At 42.1% G+C, this 25,026-nt stretch overlaps 1 protein-coding gene across 2 annotated transcripts; it reads right to left on the reverse strand.

Annotated features, from left to right (window-relative positions):
* Positions 1-1,202: 1,202 nt before the first annotated feature.
* Positions 1,203-23,743, reverse strand: SUGT1 (SGT1 assembly cochaperone of MIS12 kinetochore complex). 2 transcript variants are annotated; one of them, XM_085536102.1, is made up of 13 exons: positions 23,662-23,743; positions 23,522-23,567; positions 21,829-21,919; positions 20,431-20,500; positions 20,023-20,093; positions 16,433-16,486; positions 14,943-14,959; positions 14,093-14,127; positions 13,429-13,525; positions 12,174-12,281; positions 3,020-3,110; positions 2,302-2,483; positions 1,203-1,737 (listed from the first exon to the last, which is right to left on the reverse strand). In XM_085536102.1, the coding sequence occupies exons 1-13, from the start codon at positions 23,688-23,690 to the stop codon at positions 1,636-1,638; spliced, it is 993 nt and encodes a 330-aa protein (XP_085392228.1). In that variant the 5' UTR covers positions 23,691-23,743; the 3' UTR covers positions 1,203-1,635. The 2 variants fall into 2 exon arrangements, with proteins under 2 accessions (XP_085392228.1, XP_085392230.1); XM_085536104.1 differs by lacking the exons at positions 20,023-20,093; positions 20,431-20,500.
* Positions 23,744-25,026: the final 1,283 nt, after the last annotated feature.

Consider the following 25,026-nt stretch of genomic DNA (forward strand, 5'->3'; position numbering starts at 1 on the left):
AGGAGCCACTACTGCATTCTCTACAGTAAGTAAAAGCAACTTGTTTGGCAGAAAACACCTTCAAATTACCTCTTCCCTTTTTACTTAAGAGATTTTTTATCTAGGTTTTTCCCATAGCAAGTCCTCAGTAAGCACTGCTAAGTGCATTGGATGATATTTATAAAGCAAGGCTGGCCAAGAGACAAGAACTTGATTTCATGACAAAGTAAAGCTCACGTATTTGTCTTCATTCTACATTAAGGAGTAATGGAAGAGGTGCCTTCCAGTGCATAACTCAAAAGCACTCATCTATGAGAAACAAGTTCAAGTTCCTGTTCCAAATCAAATCAAGTTGCCATACAGGTAGCAAACCATCTCAAAACTGGGCAACTGGTTCTCACAGTAGTAAAAAACAAACAGATATAGGAAAGAAATAGAGGAACAATCCAGAAGAGCCTGCATAACCAGGAACGCAAGGAAAAATAGCCATGCATTTAAAACAGCACCAATGATAAGAGCATTGAATGAGGTGACTTTCAGGTGGCTGCCAATATTTGCAAGTGACATCTACTTCTGGAATAGTGGAATATTTGTTTCTGAACTCCCAACAGTGGAATGTAGAACAAGCATCACTACCTCAACTTTGTAACCCATACCCCCTGCTTTCACAGAACCTCAGCATGACTGAGGATGAAAGGGACAACCAGAGGTCACCCGGTCCTACCCCTTCTCAACCAGGGACACCTAAACCCAGCCGTCCAACAGGCTTTTGAGCGCCTCCAAGCATGCAGGCCACTGCAGACCTGTATCCAGGAGGTAAAGACAGAGAAAGTATTTAAGTTCCTTAGCTCTGTTGTTTGGAAAAGCTATCATTCAAAATTTGAATCACTATGAAGAAGGTGCACTGGTAGAAACAACGCACTGCTGCACAGTGACAGATGCAGGCACTCTCCTCTACAATGAGAGTAATTCTGAGCATGCAGAAATTTCCTGCTGACTTGCATCACGTTGGACTACAGTCCAATCTATCACCAAGATAATATCAATTTTTATCTGCACCAACAAGAACAATTTTGTTCTTACAAAATTAAGAGTTTGGTCCCAGACAAGCTATATGTTTTTGTTTTTTTTTCCTTAGGCAGCATATTTACTTTCTTAGCTACATGCTTTAATTCCCCTTCATCAAAAACCAAGAATGCAAAAAATGAAGAAGCTGCTGTATATAAAGTTGTATTTACAGTTTTATTTAGCAGAGTTAAAGAGCAAACAATTTTAACGTTGTTGTAAAGTATTTTTACCCAAAGTTGCCAAGATCTAATAAGTTATTGAACAGAAATATCAGGCATAAGGCAATCATCCTTAACAGCCCATCAGAGATCATCCCATCCCCAAAGAGCAGAGCTGATAAAAGGTGGTAGAAAATTTAGACTGTGTTTGATTCAATTTCCCAAAACAGAGGTGATGAAAAGAGGATTCCACTCTTGAATACATCTTTAACATCTGCAGATGAAGAGATCTGTAAAGCACGCCAAATGTAAAGACAATTCCTGTTTCCAAGGGAACATTTCAGTGCTTTGAATCCGAGAATGCTATGTTCATATACAGTGGCCAGTACATGATTATGGCAACACAGATGGTAAAAGATTAAAAATAGGATTAGTATTTCTTCCATTCCATATCATCAGGAGGATTTACTTCTACCTTCCTTTTACCAACATCTGACCAGTTGGTGCTCAGAACTGTGCCTCCAGACTCCATCTGCAACATAAGGAAACGTGTGTTTAGTTTGGTACAGGAATTCCAGCAATATAGAAGTCACAGCAGATGGCAAACTCTGAAGAAACCTGAAGAATTGAAACTTCATGCAAAAGCAATTTACACAGGAATTTTGTGCGTGTTCGTTGAATGAAGTCTGACAGTCATCAGCCCATAATCCTCAGCCTAAAAATACTTGTTACTAGCACTGGACATGATGAGAAGTCAATTAACAGGATGCTATTAGAGGGTCACTCAACATTTTTGTAAGCTGTACATACAAAGAACAATAGAAATTAGATTCTTTCACCTCAAGCCACAACAAAAGCTCTCTAGGAACCAAAAACTATATTCCCTCTCCTAACACTAACTGAAACAAAGAAAGCAACAACAAAGTACAGTCTTCCATTGAGACCTGTTATACCAACATCTCCCACTGAACCAGGGCCATTTATTACAGGCCTAGGGTCTTGCTGAATAGAAGCCTTCTGATGCATGCAAAGCTCACTACAACCGTGACACTGTGCAAAAGTCACACTTTTCTTTAGAGAAAGAGTGATGACTTACAAACGATTTGTTCATGGCACGTTTCACTTCATCGGTACCATCTGAATAGATTTGCTGGAAAAGTTTATTTAAAGCAGCATCTCCTTCTAGCTTTTCGTTCTTTTCTTCTTCTTTGATTTCCACTACCAGCTTGTCCCAGTTCCTTGTATAGTGAGAGGATGATGGATATAAGTGCTGGGTGTCTGAAAGATGGAAGCATTGGTTAGCTAAGCATTTTCTACAGACTTGGCTGTACTGCAAACCGCAGCTTTACATGCATGTGTCTAGCGAGTCTGACATAATCAAAGTTGGACGTGATTCATTCCAACATGGGCTATTAATCAGTGTTGAAACACTGCAAATGCATTACTTTTCTAGAGAAGCAGAATACCTTGGTAAATAACGCTAATATTTAAGTACTAATATAAGTACAGCAACGCAAAGAACTTCAAAACAGCGACAGGAATAAACATCTGAACAGATAAAAGCCTAGAGGAACTAATGACAAGCATACATCCTCAACAATTCATCAGATTAACAGAAGTTACGACTAAACTTCATAAATTAATTTTAGTAATGCCCTGCAGCCTATTTCTGTCATTTTCTTCCACAAGACTGTAAGGCTTTCCTTTGTAAATACAGCACAAATTTCATTAAAAACTTTTAACACACCAGTTGTTTATATCTGAAAATACCTTCACAAAAATAGAGCTCTTAATGGTGAATTCAGATAACAAACCTGGTACAAACTGCTTTAACTTCAGAGAATCTCCATCTCCCTCCAGTTTTTCCCATCTTACAGCTTCTGGTTTCTTCATTTTTATTTCAACCTACAAACCACAAAGCCAAGAACAAAATTCATCCAGATGGCAAACAGATCAGACAAACAGTTTCAAATTAGTTGGGTTCTGTAACAGCAAGAAAATAATAACATTTGGTTTAGAAACAATCTCTATCACAAAGCCTGCGCTGAAAAAAGACTGGCCTACGTTACCAGATGAACTTTTCATAGTTTCGTGCGGGTTGGAAGGGACCTTAGAGATCATCGAGTCCAGCCCCCGGGATTCGAGCCTCTGTGTAGCAGAGCGGCACTTCTACCACTTGCGCCACAGGGGGGATTCGAACTCCGGGCCCCAGTGTTGCAAGGCGGCGTCTTTAACTTGTGGGTCTTAAGTGACATGTGAACTAAGCTCTGATACAAGAGCTAAGCAGTCACATCTGAGTTTCACCTTTTATTTAGTATTACTTTCTTATGCTCACTATTTGCTTGATACTTTTTGTGAATTATGGCACCCTGGAATAATGAAAGATCACAACACCTCTACGCTGCATGACATAAAAGTACAGTTAAGCATCTGTTAATTGCCAGTCAGCTCTAGTAATTAAATAGAACTTTTGAATGACTGCAAAATCCAAGTGCTAGATTTAATTTTCACCCATCAACACAAACACACAGTATTTGTTGTATACTATACAAACCAGAGAACCACCCAGGAACTATTCTGATCCTTCTATTAGAGAAATGCAGAAGCTGTACTCATTTGGTTCAACCAACACACTGCTACAAGAGAAAATTGACTAGTATTCATTGACAGAACTGGTAATTAAAAGTGGATATGGTTGTAATTATCATAGAAGAAACAGAATTAAGTGAAGCATGTCATGCCTCTATATTCACAACTACACACCACCCTACAGACAACCACATGGAAATAGTTCTTCCACATTTAACCTTAACCTTCAGTCAAAGGATAACAGTTGCAAAAGGACCGGAGGAAATGGCCACAAGTTGTATCAGATGAGGTTTAAACTGGACATAAGAAGGAACTTCTCTCAGAGAGTGGTCAGGCACTGGAATGGCTGCCCAGGGAGGTGGTGGAGTCGCCATCCCTGGCAGTGTTCAAGAAGCGCCTGGATAGGGAGCTAGGAGATATGGGTTAGTGGTTTTCTGTAGGTGTGGTAAAGGGAGGACGGTTGGACTAGATGATCTTGTAGGTCCTTTCCAACCTTGTGATTCTATGACGATTCTATGATGAAAACAAACTGCAAAACAAGGACTCTGTAGTGTCACTTTTAGGTGGCAGACTCGCTTCAGAAAACATCAAGGTTCCTATGATTGACTCAAATCTGTGCCTGCTAAACCTCAGCAGTTCCTCATTTCTGCGTAGCTTAGCATGAGAGAACTCTTAGCTCTTCCTAAAGCCGCTATAGCCTGGAGATCCCTGCAGACCCAAGAACAAAGGCACCTCTGTCAGAGCTAACCCGAGGGATCCCAGCAGCACACTCCTTGCACAGCGTCGCGTTGAACTGAAATGTGAACTTTACTTCATCCATTCTTCTAATCAGTCACTGATATGTAACAGCCCAAGACGCCTTATAAAATTAAAGAGCTTTTTTCATTTCCAAACTGTCATATTTGCAATCACGCTGCATTTTAAGAAAGAGAATTTTTCATTACTGTTGCTCCTTCTTTTCCCCTTAGGAAAACTACCGCTTCCCTAGGCAAGGTTAAGTATGCATTTCCTACCACTGCCTTGCACTGAGAACAAGACGACTTGAAGCATAGAATGAACGTCCTTCAGAACCGAATGGAGCTTCAATTGTGATGGTTTTGTTTTTATGGATCCGCATATGAGATTAGTAGCTCCACATCAGAACTAGTGGGTTGTTTGTTTGGTTGGTTTTTTTTATTGCATTTGGATCTTATGAATCCAATGTTTAAGTTAATTAGCCACTTACAAGGGCACTAATTGGTTAGCAGTGAAATACTAAGTCTTAATTTAAACCCACCTGTCTATCCCACCACTTCCCACATGCCTCTTCTCAAGTTACACAAACCATTATCAGCTCAGCTACACATTTCTGCTGAGGAGGCCTTAACACCACGATTTTTATAGTCAATTAGTGCATCTCCACTGAACGGCCTATACTGACAATAACAAAAACCAGCACGTTCTCAATGCTGAACCTGCTCAAACCTATGTCACTTCCATTTCCCTTCTGCCTGTTTCCCCCTTTGCTACCTCCTCTTATCCTTATGCTTCAGGCTTTCATCAACATATTTCAGTATTTCACACACAGGCTACATCATCTGTATCAAGAACGATTTCTAATGCAGCAAAATACTGAACGTGAACCTCTCAACACAGACTTCTTTGCAGAGTACAACCCTCCTCAAAGATCCCTTTGGCTACTCAGAGCACACTGCCCACACACTGAAGAAAAAGTCTTCATACTTCTGCTGTTCCAATAATCCCCCTCTCCTTATTTAATCTTCTAGTTGGTACATTTTCCTCTCTGAAAGTGGCCCTGAGTCAGTACTATACGGCAAACATCCTCAAGGAAAAGGAAATGCTACAAACTAATTCCCAGTGTTAGATACAGATTCCTTAAATCTCAACTATTTCAACACCGCCAAACTGAGTATATTTCGCTGAAGAAACTGAAACAGAACACATTTATGACATAAGCCTTTATCTTGTCTACTCCATCCACTTCAATTCAACTCACCCATTAGGGAAAGCGGCAGGCAGGAACAAAACTAGGGAAATCATTAGCTGTATACCGTTATACAACCAGGTCTTCCAAAAATAAAGCTAGAAAATCCTGCTTGTGAAGATGCCTATTTCTGCTTTACTCGCTCTAAGGAGAAACAACTCCCAATTATGTGCACAAATGGCAATGAATGCATTTTAATGAATATTTTCCAGCAGATACTGATAGCTATTGCATAGACAAGTAACATCATTTGTGCCACACCTAACACTGTTAGCTTTTTTCTCTCCCTTGAAAAAGATTCAGTACCCAGGCAAGAGAAATACATCTCAGTGTTTTGCCAGCTCCTTTGATTTAACATTTATATTTCATTAAACATATGCCTGTGTGCCTCATGCCAGCTTTAGGATAAGGCAGGAAAAATCTGCCATAAATTAAGTGTTTTGCATGCCTGTTTAAGAAGCTGGCTCTTGTTGTTAACCACTTCATCAAATGCAGCTTTAAAAACCTTCTCTAACTAAATACAATTTAAAAACAGGTTCAAAACCTTTAGGCACACAAAGCTTAACTTATACACAGGTCACAGAATGACCCGGGTTGGAAGGGACCTCAAGGATCATGCAGTTCCAACCCCCCTGCCTGGCAGGGCCACCAAACATACGCCTTTACTAGATCAGGTTGCCCAGGGCCCCGTCCAACCTGGTCTTGAACACCTCCAAGGACGGGGCATCCACAACCTCACTGGGCAGCCTGTTCCAGGGCCTAACCACTCTTCTAGTAAAGAACTTTCCCCTAACATCCAACCTAAATCTTCCCTCCTTCAACTTAAAACCATTTCCCCTAGTCCTGCTATTATCAGCCCTTTCGAAGAGTTTACTCCCCTCCTGGGAGTAAGTTCCCTTCAGGTACTGAAAGGCTGCAATGAGGTCACCCCGCAACCTTCTCTTCTCCAGGCTGAACAAACCCAACTCCCTCAGCCTGTCCTCATAGGGGAGGTGCTCCAGCCCCCTGATCATCTTTGTGGCCCTCCTCTGGACCCTTTCCTCATCAGCGTCCTTCCTCATCAGATGAGATGCAGAAAAACGACCAAAATTCTTTTAATAAGAAAGTTCTGGTATGCACTAACAAGTTGTGAGAAATTTATACTAACTTTTACTTCATCTCTTATTCTACAATTCATGCTAAGGGAAAGTTTGCTTGGAAAATTTGTGTCGAGCTCTGATCAGACGGATGAAGGAAATCAAACCTGGCAGAGACAGAACGACAGCTCAGACTCTGGTTTTAAAATGTATGAAAAATATTCTTTTAGTTTCTGATGTTTTGCTATATTTAACACAAGAAAATAAGAAATCAGGCTTTCCAGTCAATTCCTTCGTTATTGGAGCTAGTTATTCCAATCAACTCCTTAGTTATTAACTCCTGATGTCTATTACTGAACTACTGATTGTTTTTCCCTTGCTGTGAGTTTTAAATCATATCACAGAATCATAGATTGGCCTGGGTTGAAAAGGACCACAACGATCATCCAGTTTCAACCCCCCTGCTATGTGCAGGGTCACCAACCACCAGACCAGGCTGCCCAGAGCCACATCCAGCCTGGCCTTGAATGCCTCCAGGGATGGGGCATCCACAGCCTCCTTGGGCAACCTGTTCCAGTGCGTCACCACCCTCTGTGTGAAAAAATTCCTCCTAATATCTAACCTAAACCTCCCCTGTCTCACTTTAAAACCATCCCCCTTGTCCTATCACTACCCACCCATGTAAACAGCCGTTTCCCCTCCTGCTTATATGCTCCCTTTGAGTACTAGAAAGGCCACAATGAGGTCTCCCCGCAGCCTTCTCTTCTCCAAGCTAAACAAGCCCAGTTCCCTCAAACTTTCCTCATAGGAGAGGTGCTCCAGTCTCTGATCATTCTAGTGTCCCTCCTCTGGAACCACTCCAAGAGCTCCACGTCCTTCCTGTACTGGGTGCTCCAGACCTGGACACAGTACTGCAGATGGGGCCTCACAAGAGCTGAGTGGAGGTGGACAATCACCTCCCTCTCTGTTGGCCACTCTTCTTTTAACCAGAACATATAACATGTGAAACATACAAATGTTGAGAGTTGACATTCCACAATCAGACAATGTACTTTGTTACCTAAATTTAAGTTGAAGACCATACTCTGAAAGAGCATGACCCATTCAAACTCGTATCTAAACGTCTTATGCACCCACAGTTTTAGTATCCTAGTTCTCCAAAGTATATTTCACAAATTGCTTATATTTTGAATTCCAAGAAATGTGGTTTAAATAAATCATTCTGAAATTAAAATAAACTCTCCAGTGTAAACAAAAGTTATTGAGAATTGATTAATTTGTTCTGTAGAAAAGGTACCGCAACAACAGAGCGGATTTGGCACACACCTTCCCCTTGCCAGCTACGTGCTATGGGTAACCAAGTGCACAGTGATCAAAGATTCCATTTTACTGACATTATATAACAACAGCTCACTAGAATTTTGGACTTGCACAGAGGTAGCAAGCGGTGCAGATCACTTCTGCAGCCTAAAGCTCTTTGCCACATCCCTTGTACATTCATATGCCTGTTGTTCTAACATCCACCTTCTCTCAAGACAAGAGGAAAATTTCTTACATAAACTTTCTTTTTATAGACTTAGAGCGTGGACATTGACTTAAACGCTTGTTTAAAATATACTCCTCAATATGAAGTTTAGATCTGCCCCACACCCACCTGCATTCACAAGGAAGTTTCACCTTTGCTCTCTCCTTTACACGTAACACGAGGCAGTGTGCTTTTCCACTAAAGCCATTTGGGGTATTTCAAGGTTTGCATTGCAAAATGATGGTTTGAGGAGAAGAAAAACTCCACTGATGCACCGGACCGTATTCTTGGCATGAAGCTGCTGAGAACATGCTCCGACCTCAGACCTCTCTATTAAGTAGCAAATGTCAGCTGTGAAAAAATGCTGAGGGTTTTTAACACCTCCCGTGCTCGCAGCAGACCTTTGATGGCTAATTAAAGGAAAGTTTTGGGGTCACAAAACTGATTTGCACCAATTTCGCTTAAATGCCTCTAAATTGCTGCAGGCCATTGTTTGCAGAAACCACTAAAAATTAAAGACGTACAGAAACTGTGCCGAGACTTCTTGCAGATGCGAGACGTGGGTGAAGAAGGGACAGTAATAGTTTCCCTCAGGAGCAGAGGAACTCATGCTAAAAGCACATATTTGTCCTCCCTTGCACTATTTGTGCATTCATACTTTCCTGCCACGTTTGCTGGATGAAGATAAATCAGCTAATTTCACTTTCAATATATTTAGTCCACCATTTTCCGTTCTTATGTTGTTTTCCTTTTATGAAAGGAACATGAGAATAGCTGCATACAAACCTACTTATAAACAGGAGACCCGTTCCAGGCTTTACATTTTGGCTCCCTCTGCTGGAAATAAGTTAAAAAGCCGAGTAGCTCCACCCGTGTACATTGTTGGCTGCTGAACACAGCGTGCAGTTCTCAATATGGTACAGTTCTCCCCCACCTCATCCAACACCTGAATATGACTGAAGACAACGACTAAAACAGACCTACCTATGTGCTTTTTTGCCAAGCAATGCTGAATTTTAAGCAACATGGAGAGATCAACATCCAACTTCCCTCAGCTACCAAAACAAGCAGGACTGCTTTATCATCTGCCAGTTTTATTGTTTCAAATTCTGTTATATTTATTAGTCCTAAGAGGTCTAAGAGAAACTCAAAGCAAGTAAGTCTACCCAAAGCTAAACCTGACTGCATTCCTGCTCTTTCATGTAACTGAAAAGAGCAAATTGTTCATTGCCCAGTGCACAGAACCATCTCAGCAGGATCCTGCTGGACTCGGAGGCTCCCAACAACTGTAGGATTGCAAAGAAGCCGCTGCTGAAAGGGGCTGTAAACACAAGAATGATTTTTTCCTCAACAGCATCTTAATCCCTATATGTACTTAACCTTCTGGCTTTGGTATCCATGTATAACATGGGCATGTTATCAGCAGCTCTAAAAATAATCTTGTCCCTCTCTACTCATCAGATAGATTTCGAGCATGCAGCAAGATGAAGAGACTTCACTACATCAGTAACTGTCATGAAGACACAAGATTCCTCCCAAATACAGACTCCTATTACCATTCCTCCTGAGGGCCTTTTCAGTCACATTCAGCTGTGATATACATGTGCCAGCATACACTATGGGGGACTATTTGGATGGGATTTTGTTTTCATTTGATGACAGGTTTTTGTTTGGAATGGGAAAGAGAAGGGAAAGGATGGGAACTCACAGGGAAAGATGAAGTATTCTGATTTTCAGTCCAATGGAGAACAAGTGAGTTTCTCTTCATATTCCTTTACCATCTCAGTTCACACTGGAAAATCAGCTGACAACATGTGACCAGAACTCCCCTCAGGTATAAACTAGAAGATCTGCTCCAGGAACATTCCTAACCTGCTCCCATTGGTAACAAGGCCTCAGTCCATGAGACCAGACAGGAGTCTGTCTGAAGTAACCCCTTAACTACAGAAGAGCTGCTTGGTTTAATACACCATGCTACAAAGGAATGAACTCACATACAGCCAAAGTGGCTGCAACAGATCCCCTTGCTCTGAGCTCACTTGGAAACATGTTTAAGAGCCTTTAAACATCCACCTAAATTGCTGATAACTTCTCGTGACGGATCTCTTTTATCCTGGCTGTTCAGAGGTTTGTCCAGTGTTATCTCTAAATTCCACAGACCCTGACGTCTCACAGGCCAGTCTCCCAGCCTCTGCTGTAACTCACTCATCACTTTAAAATGGAAAATCATATCAGCTTCAGATATATTAGTGATGCAGGAGGATTCAAACACACATCTTACGAATCAGCAGCTTTCTGCACTGTGGGTTCAATGTCTCCAGTTTATTAACAACTTTGAGGAATAATATTAACTAACAAAGAATCAGATGTGGTAAAGTGCTTGTATTACTCAAAACCATAGCTATGTATTCTCCATACTGCTCATGAGAACAAAGCACTCACACAAAACTGTTGCAACATGATCTGCATTTCAGGTATTCAGACAAGCACTGATGCTACATCGTCCCCTTCAAGCATTTAATGTTTGTCAAAGTAAAATATTTTGAGCCTGCTATGCTTAAGCATCTTCAACGCAGATCTGCTTTTAACGTTTTTAATTCAGACTCCATCTGCTGGTGAGAACCAGAACTATCAGATGCATAATTCAAGCCTATATTTCTTCACTGTAATTTTCAGATGACTTTATATTATCCTTTTCCAGGAAAGCAAACATCTTTAAGCGTCGACTTTACTTTTTAGAACACCTCCTGCATTTGCTCTTATCCTGTTCTGCCTTAGAAGTACTCACTCCAAATGACATAGGAACAGTGATACTGGGACATAAGCAGCAGCAATAAGATCTGTATCCATTCTACTTCAGTTTATATAAATAATAATGGAGTAACAGACTTTCTACATACTTTGAGCTCCGTGTTCATTTCCCATAGTGTAAGAATTCATGATTCAACCACACATCCTGCTCAGCTTCCTTAGTGTGATGAGCAGAGAAACTAGGCCAGCTTTGTGAAAACCCTTTCTTATCACCTCCAAGTTCCTCTTCCCTGAGAGCATACAAACTTACTGTATGTACTTTTTGGAGAAGAAAACAGGTAAAATGGAACATGAAAAAGTCATGAAACTTTAAAAAGTCCCATAGAACCACTGTTTGGTTTTGATAATCTCATGCTTCGGAGGTTCAGACTTGGCTCTGTGGACAATGTATGAATCTGTGTGGCACATCAACAATGTGTGCTACACAAAACTAGCCAGTTTCTTATGTCACCTGTAGTATAGAAGAAAAAAATGCTGAGACGAAAGCTTTCTCTTTCTCATCATGTAACTTCCAGGTGTCTAGCAAGTACTGCTGCCAGAAATGGTATTGAGTATATACAGCCTGATGAAAAGCCAAGAACTACCACTATGTGTAATTCCTACCAGCAGGAGAGTGGCATGAAAGGGCCAAGAATTATTTGAACACTGCAACTCTCAAACTCCGACATTTATTTCTTAGGCACAAAATGATGGCAATGCTCCATAACACAAGATGGAATCCTACAAGCTTAGTAACAAGGAGTTCATACTTTCTAAATACCTGAAGGTAAGGGCCACAGCCATCTTTTAACAGCAACTGTTAAAAGCATCCTCACCATAACTGATATCCATCATATCGCTATTTCTGATGTTTGCACAAGTTTAGATTCACTGAAAAAAAGGCACCTTGAAGAAAAATGCAGTCCTATGTGAAGAGCTAAACACTGCAATTCTTGCAATGAGACTTAGAGCAGAAGCATAAATAATTTACATTAAGAGCTTACCTTTGTTGAAAGCACTTTAAACGTACTTTGCTCTGGCACTATAGAATGAAGAAGATCAAGCTTTAGGTTGTAGTCTTCACCTGAGGGGAGCCTCACTGATGCGTTCATCTGTTAACAGTTGAAAACACATTTCTGGTCATCTTTGAGAGCAGTTATCCATTTTGGAGTAAAGAATTGTCATCTGACATCAAGACGAAGCAATTAATGATCCTTTACTAGGCTACTTAAAACATCACACATCAAAATTCCACACAACACCATTACATTACTGCGTTATTCGACAAGGTGTCTGAAAGTACACTACAGAACTGAAATCTCCTATGTCTTTTTTAGCCAGCAAGTACTTAAAAAGCCAATTATCCTGTCAGCTTGATCTGCATTCTTTAAGGAAAGAATTATAGCAAACGAAGCAGCAACGTATTAATAATGGAACACGAAAACAATTTGCAACTTCCCTTCTAATTCATGCAAGCAATGTGAAAACTGTGTGAGCACTTGCCATACATTAAACACCACAGTACTTTGCAGTTCACCAAGCACCAACTTAGCTGAGAATAAGAACCGAACTCCTCAGTGTTTACCCTTAATTAAGCACAAATGTCATCGTACTGAGTATGGCACTACACAGATTACCACCCTTCCTTGAAATGTATGCTTTGCTACAACTGGCAGTTTTAGAGATTATATATATATATGGCCCAGGTTGGAAGGGACCTCAAGGATCATGTAGTTCCAACCCCCCTGCCTGGCAGGGCCACCGAACTTCCACACTTACTAGACCAGGCTGCCCAGGGCCCCGTCCAACCTGGCCTTGAACACCTCCAAGGACGGGGCATCCACAACCTCCCTGGGCAGCCTGTTCCAGGACCTAACCACTCTTCTAGTAAAGAACTTAATTTATTTGTAACTACTTTGAGAGTAACTCTCATGCATCTGGAGTATGAACAGACAGAGATACAATCAAACACTTGAGCTTCAGATCACTTCCTCCAACTAAGCAGCTGAAATGCAGATGCTCCCTCTGCTGCATGTATGCCACACTGCATGTTGTGAGTAAGTCCTATGGACCTCACTGTAGCAATAGCAACTAATCCACTTGATTCTGCATACATGTAGCTACTGCATAACTGTATGTAAAGATGCTCAAACTGAAGTCAGCTTCTAGCATTTCTTCATGCTTTTAATAGAAGTGAGCATCATTTGGTAGAACTACATCTCATGGAATCTAGGGATGCTTATCGATAGCATAAATCACCTCTTTCTCTGAGAACTGCACTCTGACACCATCCTTCTGCGCATTCTTGATCATGATAGTCACAATTACTTGAGATTCTGTTTGGTACCAGTCATACCTTTAAAAAAAAAAGAAGAAAAATAGTCTCTAAGGAGATGTTTAAAAACAAGCTAAAGAAACCCAACAACCACAACCCACAATCCCCCACACAACACGAAAGCAGGAACGCTGCATTGCATAGTTCAAAGCAAGGGGTAGAACAGCACCCTTCCACAGAGCAGTTACAAATTTGAATAGAAAAATGGTTAATCAATGAATTTATGAAAATTGGATCACCTTAACCAATTCATGTTATAGCCTGCCTTCAATAAATTAAATAGCACGTTTTTACTTCATGATCTTAAAAGCATCCCAAAATCATTACCTACATTAGGCACTATGAGCAAGTCTTTGAATTAAGCTCATAAACCAGAAAACAGAAGCTAGAATGTTTACTCCATTCCACACCCACCCAGCGAGAACAAAGTCAGTGACACTGTTTGAGGAACAACTCACTCAGAAACGTCACAAAGTGGCAGTCTACAGAATTTTTACAGTCATTATCTTGTATGTCCAATGCCCAGGTCAGCAAAGAACAGGCGAGACAATTATTTTAGTTCTCACAGCAATACTGAAGTCAACTTACTTGATCTTGGATGACAGAGGTTGCTGTTGTGTATTCTAGACGAAGCATATTGCATTGGAAAGAAAGTTGCATCAGTGTATTAGACATATATAAGAACAAGGATACAGATCACTCATACTGATCACATTTCTTCTGTATGTACATTAACTTATGAAAGAAAGATGAAATTCTTCACTCTACGTTTGTGACAGACTTTAAAAGTTACCATTTACAGACCAACAACGCACACACTCAGTGTCTCTTATACACAGGCCACACGTTTGAAAGATAACAACTAGATCAGCTTTAATTTCTTTCCTTCCTGGCTAAGAAGAACACCTGAAAGACACACAGCAGCCGCGTTGCTCATCTGTGAGTCACAAAGGAAACCTGAAATAGGTCTGGGAACGAACGGCACAGTTTTAAAACACAAAAACCCTTTAAATCGTATGTCTTTATATACACCCACCTTATTTTCTGTACATTTTCTCCCTCTATCCTATTACTAAGATATGTATATATATATTAAAAAAAAGGCACAAAGATTATTTTGGCTTCAAAAAGTCAATTTTGACATTTCTTTTGAAGATTTCCAATTAGAAAAAGAAATATACTTGTCTGAGTTACAGCTGAAAAAAGTCTGCAAAACCCACATGTGAGCCACCAGAGAAAACATCTTTGAGCAGCCGTGAGTTGACAAGATGAGCTGATATGAGTCTGGTACCACAGACTGCAAGTTAAAACCTGAATGAGTGCACAGTAATTTCCAGACTTGAACGTCATTCCTAAGTTCTCAAGCTGTAAGGAGGCACTGAATTCTACAAGCATGTTTGATACATGATTTAAAAGAATATTAAGGAAAACACCTTACCGCTTCTGTCTGTGAGCCTGCAGGGAAAAAAAGAGACAAAAAGAGATGCATGGTGAGAAAAAAGTGAACCCAACACGACTTTTATTTCACTTTTCTTCACTGACTCCAGACATTCTGCATTCATGCCAGTCTCAATGGTACAAAGTTAAAAACATACCAGCTTTACCTTTCATTTGCAGCCTTAGTGACACTCTATTTTTAATTAGGCTTTCTTTGTGCTATCAACTTCAACAACCAACTTGTGCAAAGATACAATACAAAACATGCTCCCATTAACAGCAAGAACAACCTTTGCATTGCTTTGCTTTCCTTACAAGAAAAGGATACAGACCTTCGTTTAATGAAATCAAGACTGTGGCAAAAACTAAAATGGAAATCACATCCTGCAAGTCTGTGCTAGCTTGACCATCCCTTATACAGAACATATATATATTGAGAGATGGAACTAGAGGGAATGGTTTAAGCTGTGCCAGGGGAGATTCAGGCTGGACATTAGCAAGTATTACTTCTCGGAAAGGGTAGTCAGGCACTGGAATGCACTGCCCAGGGAGGTGGTGGAGTCACCGACAATGGGAGTGTTCAAGAAACGTCTGGATGTTGTGTTGATGAATATGATTTAGCCGGGAAGTATTGGTAATGGTTGGACTGGATGATCTTCTAGGTCTTTTCCATCCTTGATAATTCTGTGATTCTGAGATGGAATCCAAGCAGACAAATTCACTGGTTTAACCCCAAACACACCGTAACACTTGAATGTAAGCAGCAGCTCAGTATTTCTTCTTGTAAATGTTTCTCTTCAAATAGCGTTTCCAAAGAAAAAACTCCCTGTTTCCCTTATAACACACACTGCTAAAAAGATAAAAACCATTGGAAAACTGCTTTTCCTGCAATTGGCTTTTAGGCAACGCATTGATAGAAACTCGCATTCCTCCTACTGCCCCATTCTCCAGTAAGTAACAGAAAGAGGGGAGAAGTCACAACAGGTGGAGGAAGAAAAGAGGCAGCTCTTCTGACGCAGCCCATTAAAACCAGCAGGCAGTTAAGCACTGCAGGTGAGTTCACCGCCAAGGGGTGTCAAACTGTGGAAAGATAGAAAAGGAAGCTGTGTGCACACTGACTATCACTAAGACAGAAGAGCAGCAATTAGTACCCAAAGGCACTCTCCACATGAAATCAAAGTGATTTTCATTGCTCTTTCCCACTTAAATTCTCAGATCTTGAAGAAAATAACGTTGACGTTGCATTTAGAAAGCAAGCTGACACATGCTTCAACAGTTAAAATCAGTGGTCTGAACTTTCACTGCATACTCACCTAAGTCTGAAGAGTTCAGGATATGTAAGCAAGAGAAACAAGGCATAAGAAAACATAACGTACTTTTAAACATAAAAATTCTGGTTTAAATACAAAGTAACCCTTCAGAAAGAAATGAAACAGCTTCATATAACAGGACACATCAAACCCTGTAATTTGTATATGTGCTTTCTCTTACCGTTCAACGTTTCCTCACATCTTTTAATCCAAATAGTAAAGGTATCATCTACATCTAGAAGAGATCAAACACATTAGCATTACAACTCTTTGAGTAATGCACTCAATGCATAAAGAACAGTTCCTTTCAACTCCCAAGTTGGAACAAATTCATCCCAAATTCACATTGATTTATTAAATCATGGTATTATTTCCAAGTACTTTCATGTCAACTCTCTCATTCCAGGTAATTTTTAAATAGTGGAGCTGTAGAAAGTACTTAACTCTGACACACTTAATTAATTTCTAAGACACTAGGCTTTCTCCCTCCCCATCCCCCTCAACTGACCCATATACAACATTGCTTTCCAACTGAACTCTATGTAACTGTTACAGAGTGAGAAGTATTGCTTATAAGCACTAAGAGTATAAGCAATAAGTATTGCTTATTGCTTATAAGCACTTCTCCATTCTCTTTTCCCAATCACATGCTGCCCCTCTAGAGAAATATAGAGACCCCCCCCCATGTTCTGTGTGCAGCCCACAGTTGGTGTGAGTGTGCACAAACACCAGGCATTTTCCCCTGGTGGTTTCACACATACTTTACATGCACATCTACAGTTACAGGGATGTTGGAAATAAGTAGGTGCCAATTTCACTTTGCGAATCAAAACCACAGAAGAGTTTATTATTAAGATCACGATGATTCTAGGAAGCTCCCAGGAGGAAATGAACGCACTGGAAAACAGCTAAAAAGGTAGCAGAGCGTGCATCATTTCAATACTATTCCCAGAAAAACCCTTCACAAGCAGGAATGCTTAAAAAAATAAAGCTGCAATGACCAACTAATAAGTACAGATAAACCGCCATCTTTTTACAATAGCTGGAATTCACCTTGAGGGAGCTCATGCAGCCAACTTCCCTGCAGAGGGTTTGAAGAAGCTTAAAAGAAAGCCAATAGAAGACACGCACGCAAAACAAAATGTGGCTCCACTGCAGTTCTACAAAGCATTCACCTCAACCCTTTCATTTTAAGGTGTGTCTTATATAATTGCTACCCACTGCAAAGGGAAACAGAGTCTAATCTACACTTGGAAACAAGTGAAGAGTTCTCTTTTTAACTACAGCCACAGAATCATAGAATGACCCGGGTTGGAAGGGACCTCAAGGATCATGTGGCAAGCTAAAGAGGCCACCAAACATACACCTTTACTAGATCAGGTTGCCCAGGGCCCCGTCCAACCTGGCCTTGAACACCTCCAAGGACGGGGCATCCACAACCTCCCTGGGCAGCCTGTTCCAGGGCCTAACCACAAGCCCATGCAATACAAGCAGAAAAATCCAGCCCTACTATCCTAGAAGATCTGCCTCTTCTCATGCATCCCAGCACATCTTAATCTGAGGGAAGGACTTTTCCTCTCAGCAATTATTCTCTCAAAGAACTTACCAACAACATTATGAATAACTTTCAGAGAGCCTTAGTCTTCACTCGGACATATATCTGCTTTAAAAATTTAACCCATTCCATCTTTACTAAATTAATTAGGTGGTCACAAGGAAATTTCTCACGTGTATTTGTCCTAAAACCCACATCACATACTGAAGAGTTGTAGACCATATTGCTTTTCTCAATATGAGGCAAACCAGTGAACTCCACAACTCTCCATGCATCTAAACTCATGGCAGAGTGAGACCCTACTTCCTACCTATGATAAAAAGAAATACTGCACATTCAGTAACATACCACGTCCTATTAATCTATCACTGCAGGTGAACAGAGCAGCACTGACAGACCAGCAATAAGCACAAGCAGTGTGCATTAGTGTTCCTTAGCATTCCCAAGATGAACAGCAGACCTTCCATCAGCAAGGAACAGAGGCATGTAATGGTGTACGTCTGCCCCCTTGTGAGGTAAAGAAGCCAGCCCTGCCTGCACAGAATTCCCTGCTGCAGCAATTCTCTACCAGGCACCAACAGCTCAGTCTGCTCTCTTTATCACCTGCCTTGCAATACGTGGCTAATTTTCCCCATTGAGCTTTGCTCATTTTATTCTTCCTACATTTAACTGGAAGTTAATTGCTTTGCCAAAATGCTTCCATTCACAATTATTGTCATCTGGGACCCATCAACCATCTCCACAGAACCTCAAAAGTAAATCTGCCAGCAAGTTGGAAAACAGGAAAGCTAAAAATCCATGCTTTAAAGAAAGCCTCCAAGAACCTTCCTCATTTCACACCAGGTCACAGAATCCTGCGATGCTGAAGGACATTTAGAAGCAAGCTTCAGAGGAGGAAGCAATCAGAAGCAATCAGGGAAGCTTTAGAAGCATTTCAACTGGGCAAGCAGCAAAACAACACTTAGAATCATAGCATCACAAGGTTAGAAAGGACCTACAACATCATCTAGTCCAACTGTCCTCCCATTACCATGGATACCATATATACATATATGAGTTTCCTGCAAATACATAAGAGTGGGAGGGGGCACAATCACCAATCAGGAAGAACCATAACCAGTTATACCCCCATCAAACTCCACTTTTAGATCAGAGGAGCAGATTACTTTGCCTCTCCCAAACAAGCAATTCCATTTTAGCTAAAGCTTTCAGCCTCAGCCATCGGTGTGGATGATAGAACTGAAAGATCCCAGATGATGACATTGCTTATCAGAGCAGTGCACTTTGCTCTGAGTAACCTTTCAAGATGCTTTTAAGATTTCCTTCTGCTGTTGAGAAAGGGAATTGAATGAAGTGAATTTTATTTGGTGTGGGAAATAGGAAAAAAGATAAAGGAACTGTAACCATCTAGAAATTACTTTGTTATATGATTCCTAGGGTCTTCCACCAAAGTTTTCCATGCTGAACTATTTCTTTCCTGCTTCTAGAAGGAAGTCATATTATTAGAAAGCTCTAATTCTCCCCCAGATAATGTGTGCAGTTCCAACTGCCAACACTTTATATCCTTAAAGAGCTCATACACACGCCTCTGTTATGCAGTGAGAGCTGAAATCCACTGTCAGGTTGAATGCTCACTATGCTGTATGCCCTTTCTGAAGGCCAGTCCATCAGGTAGTTTAACAACTACAAATCCCAATTACACACAATTCAGCTCAAAAACCTTCCTGTGATGCTCAGTGCCACACCATTGCCACTATTTACCTGCAAGACCAATGGAGGGGAATTGGAAAACAGGGAAACACCCCCTTTCTGCAAGGCAAGAAAATGATACACTACCAGCTAAAATTTCCATTTGCATTTTTAAGCAGTTTTACACTTCCATAGAATCATAGAATTACCCAGGTTGGAAAAGACTTTGAAAATCATCAAGTCCAACCACAGCCTAACCAGAACCCTAACTCTAACAACCCTCCACTAAATCATATCCCTGAGCACCACATCCACACGGCTCTTAAAGACAACCAAATGTAGCAACTGCACAAGTCTCTCCAGAAGTCAGACCTGATCCAGGTATCCCAAGTCAGGCACCTAATTCCTAAGCCTTCTAAAAACCAAAAGCCAACAACTAACACAGTCTCCATTTTCAGCTAATACGTTAAGAGAATTTCATTTATCAGCAAAGGAATGCTGTGCACACAAGAAATGGTAATACTTACTGTCCAACTTCTGTCCCTCTTTGAAAGACTCTAAAGCAGATGCATAGTTTTTGATATGGTATTCTCCTAACCTGACGTGAAGAAAGAAAAACCACAAGGAAACTGCAATTACTTTCTAATCTAATTCACATCCTGAAGATTACAACATCCCCACATGTGCTGGAATTTAAATCACCTATGAAATCTGTTTTTTGAATAGTCGGGATGTTAACATCATCACCCCTCCCACCAAAGAAAACAACAAACCACACCAAAAGATCCATTTTATCTTATAACCACAGCTTTATTACAAAGGAGTTACAAGCAGCATGGCATGGAATTCACTCATTCCATAGAGCAATAATGCAAATACTGTTATTGTCCTGAAGTTTATCAGAATACTGTCAGAGCACCACATACGATACGTACCCTTTTCTAAGAAGTGCTACGGCATTACTGGGGTTGAGCTCTAGGGACTTCTTTGCATCTGCAACTGCATCTGTTGGAAGTCAGTTTACAGGTGAAGATCATTATAACGGTATGAAAAGCAATGAAATGCAAGTATTTCAGTACGCCTCAAATATATATATATCACTATTATGTTAGCTTTCTTAGCCTGCATACAGATTAATTGTCTGTATGTAAATGTCTGAATTTAATTCACTCAATGCTATGGATGAAGTCTTCAAACAGCTATAGAGCTCCACAAAAGATGAAGTGGTGACTTTCACTCTGTCAGATCCTCTACTTAGGTCTGAACTGTGAATCACCATCATAGAATCATAGAATTACCCAGGTTGGAAAAGACTTCAAAGATTATCAAGTCCAACCACAGCCTAACCATAGTACCCTAACTCTAACAACCCTCTGCTAAATCATATCCCTGAGCACCACATCCAAACGGCTCTTAAACACATCCAGGGATGGCGATTCAACCACCTCCCTGGGCAGCCTATTCCAGTACCTAACTACCCTTTCTGTAAAGAAGTTCTTCCTAATATCCAACCTAAACTTGCCCTGGCGCAACTTGAGGCCATTTCCCCTCTCACTTGTCACCAGTGAGAAGAGACCTGCCCCACTCTCACTGTAAGCACCTTTCAGGTACTGGAAGAGGGCAATAATGTCTCCCCTCAGCCTCCTTTTCCCCAGACTAAACAGCCCCAGCTTCCTTAGCCTCTCCTTGTAGGGCTGATTTTCCAAGCCGTTCACGAGCCTCATTGCCCTTCTCTGGACCTGCTCCAATACCTCCATGTCTTTCCTGTGCTGAGGTGCCTCAAACTGAACACAGTACTCAAGGTGAGGCCTCACCAATGCCAAGTACAGTGGCAGGATGACTTCCCTAGTCCTGCTCACCACACCAGTCCTGATACAAGCCAGGATGCCTGATTTATCTACTTATTTTGCTTAATTGTTGACAGGCAATTTAGGCTAAATGTTAATTCAGTTAACCAAATAACACCTGGGTGGCAGGTTATCACCTTCCTACCACAACTAGATTCAGTGTCTACCAAAAAGAGCATGTAAGGTTGGAAGAGTTTATAACAAAAAGCTTAAAATCTTCCTAAGAAGTCTACCGAAAATAACGTTCCAAGATAGTACTGTGCTAAACTCAAACAGCAAACTGGGATTGCAGAGCATCAGATTCGCTGCATGTTTTGCAGATATAAAGTAATCAAAGATAAGGAAGGCTCTTGAGTACATCCTAACTGCAGAAACAGCAAACTAAGTTACAGCCAACACTTTGTTATTACTGATATGTCATCTCCTATAAAGAATGTGTCATAATACGCCTGTAAAAGGATTGTCAGTGTTGCCTGAAGATGTTACCAGTGTAGTTCTGTAGAAGAATGTGGGCATAAGCTCGTTGACAATAATATTCGGCATCATCTGGACTCCTTTCCAAAGCTCTTGTCAGTTCCTGTGAAGAAACACAGACAAACATGAAACGGCACTTTGGAAATCCCCATAAAGATCTATTACCGAGCTCTGTCAAGTAAGATGTCAGAAAAAAAATACCCTGGACCAGCATGAATGGACCTATTGATCAGTTTTCATCTGTAAAGCTTAAATGTCAAAGCCTGAGGTACAAGGAACCTGCCAGCAGGTTCTATTCCTTGCAGAGAATGGACTATCACAGAATCACACAGAATCACAGAATGACCCGGGTTGGAAGGGACCTCAAGGATCATGTAGTTCCAACCCCCCTGTCTGGCAGGGCCACCAAACATACACCTTTACTAGATCAGGTTGCCCAGGGCCCCGTCCAACCTGGTCTTGAACACCTCCAAGGACGGGGCATCCACAACCTCCCTGGGCAGCCTGTTCCAGGGCCTAACCACTCTCCTAGTGAAGAACTTCCCCCTAACATCAACACCTTAAAAAGGAATCTGAATGCTCAGGTAATCCTGTATGTTCCAAAAGCCTTCCTATAATTCTCAGCACATCTGAAGGGAAAAAAATACCTTGCTGTGAGGGTGAGACAGTAACAGTACAGTTACCATGTTTGCTAACTTTGCTGAATTTCTATTCAGAATTTGGCAAGAAAGAGGGTAGCTAAGATACAGACTTTAAGCCTGCATAAATGTTAGTGCAACACAGCTGCTAGAACTCACCAAGCCAGAGAAAAAAGGAAGAGTAGCAGGGCCTGTTTGAATTCAGATTGGTATCCTGCTCTCTTTCATTTATATGCTTACACCAACTAGGAACTACATGGCCACAACAGCTTCTTCCAGTGGCAGCATCAAGTGTACAAACCCCTGTGTAAGTACAGCACAAACATCTAAAACCTCAGAGGTCTCTGAAGAAACAGGAGGCAGAAAGAGCTACAACAAAAAGCATCACTAGATCTGACTGTAAAGACATGATTAAGGATACATTCAAGATCAGACATCATTCGTGGTAGACAGATATTCTAGACAAGAGAAGCATGAGGAGACCCAACAGGATCACTGAACACTGAGAAGTACAACTTTTGTTTTGAGACACTCCTCCAAACAAACCATACATTACAGCAACTTGAACAGTCAGCCACAGGGCAGCTGACAGGCAATTGTAGGGGTTGGAAGGGACCTCTAGAGATCATCGAGTCCAACCCCCCTGCCAAAGCAGGCTCCCTACACCACGTCACACAGGTAGGTGTCCAGGTGGGTCTTAAATATCTCCAGAGAAGGAGACTCCACCACCTCCCTGGGCAGCCTGTTCCAGTGCTCCGTCACCCTCACTGTAAAGAAGCTTATGGCCTTATCATCATAGAATCACAGAACGGCCTGGGTTGAAAAGGACCTCAAAAATCATGCAGTTTCAACCCCCATCTGCCATAGGGTTGCAGCCTGTAGACCAGCCTGCCCAGACCCACACCGTTCACTGTTAAAACACAGACGATGAGCAGCCAGTTGTACCAAACCCAGGAACTCAGCCAGGCCCCACACACAGAGGGCAGCACAACAAACCACCCCCTACACACAGCAATGCGGCATCACCCCTATAAGACCCCCTATAAGCTCCCTCCCACAGCTCTCACCCGCGCCGCCGCCGTCGGATCCCGATCGATGTCCGCGTCCGAGAACCTGCCGAGGAAACACAACGCCGTGAGGAGGCGGGGATGAGCGGGCAGGGAGGAAGGAGCGAGGTGCTCATAGTGGTGCTCATAGGGGTGCTCACCGAGCCGCTGCTTCTGCAGCCGCCGCCATCCCGCCCCCAGGAAACTTCTGGAGCCGCCACAAGGCCGCAACCACCCGCGCGTGGCCTGACGGGACCAAGCGGCGCCACAAGCTCCTCCCGCCCACGCCATCGCTACGGAGGCACGCAACCTTCCATAGAGTGTGGAGGACTGTCGGGACAGAGCGGCGCGCAAGATGGCGGAAAGCGCGGTGCGCATGCGCTGAGTGTCCGCCATGATGGAAATGGCTGCCTGTCCCTGTATGAAATAGAAAGTTCTCATGTGAGATGTACTTCACACAGTGCTGACTCATGTACCAGCAGCAGTGCCAGCGCGGCCCAGCTGCAGGGAGAGCTCTGCCAGACAAACCTCCAGCTGGTGGCCAGCCCTTCCCGAAAATGGGATTACAGCTGTGGGTGTTTGCAGGTCAAAACATAACAGCATGGAAGGGCAGGGCATGGAGCCATGCAGTGAGCTAAAGCAAGGCTGCTTAGATGCCAAACTGTAGCTGAGAACTGCTTGTGAGATGGCTTTAGTTCATTCCATTCAACTAGACTGAGCTGCTGCCACCTCCAGTGACAGAACATTAGTAGTGAGGTTCACAGAATCACAGAATGACCCGGGTTGGAAGGGACCTCAAGGATCACGTAGTTCCAACCCCCCTGCCTGGCAGGGCCACCAAGCATACACATTTACTAGATCAGGTTGCCCAGGGTCCTGTCCAACCTGGCCTTGAACACCTCTCTGAGCTACACAACATCCCAAGATCACAATGAAACATGGGGCTGTTTATAACATATTAGGAAGTGATAGAAAAGGAGGAGTTGTTGGTTGAGGGGTCTGGAGCACAGGCCTTACGAGGAGCGGCTGAGGGAGCTGGGATTATTCAGCCTGGAGAAGAGGAGGCTCAGGGGAGACCTTATAGCTCCCTATAACTTCCTGAAGGGAGGTTGTAGTGAGCTGGGGGTTGGCCTCTTCTCTCCTGTAATCAGTGATAGAACTAGAGGGAATGGTTTAAGCTGCGCCAGGGGAGATTCAGGCTGGACATTAGGAAGTATTACTTCTCAGAAAGGGTAGTCAGGCATTGGAATGCACTGCCCAGGGAGGTGGTGGAGTCACCGACCATGGGAGTGTTCAAGAAATGTTTGGATGTGGTGTTGATGAATATGATTTAGCTGGGAAGTATTGGTAATGGTTGGACTAGATGATCTTCTAGGTCTTCTCCAACCTTAATAATTCTGTGATTCTGTGATTCTCTGTGAGTTGAAGGCCACTTCAGCTTTCCTTTGAGCTCCCAAAGCACACAGTGCTGCTGTTTCAAAGGACACCATGTCACCACATGCCCACAGCACAGAGGGTGTGTTCAA

This window comes from Coturnix japonica, chromosome 1 (assembly GCF_054131305.1).
Source record: "Coturnix japonica strain WE chromosome 1, WE-NBRP24, whole genome shotgun sequence".
Taxonomy (NCBI): Eukaryota; Metazoa; Chordata; class Aves; order Galliformes; family Phasianidae; genus Coturnix; species Coturnix japonica.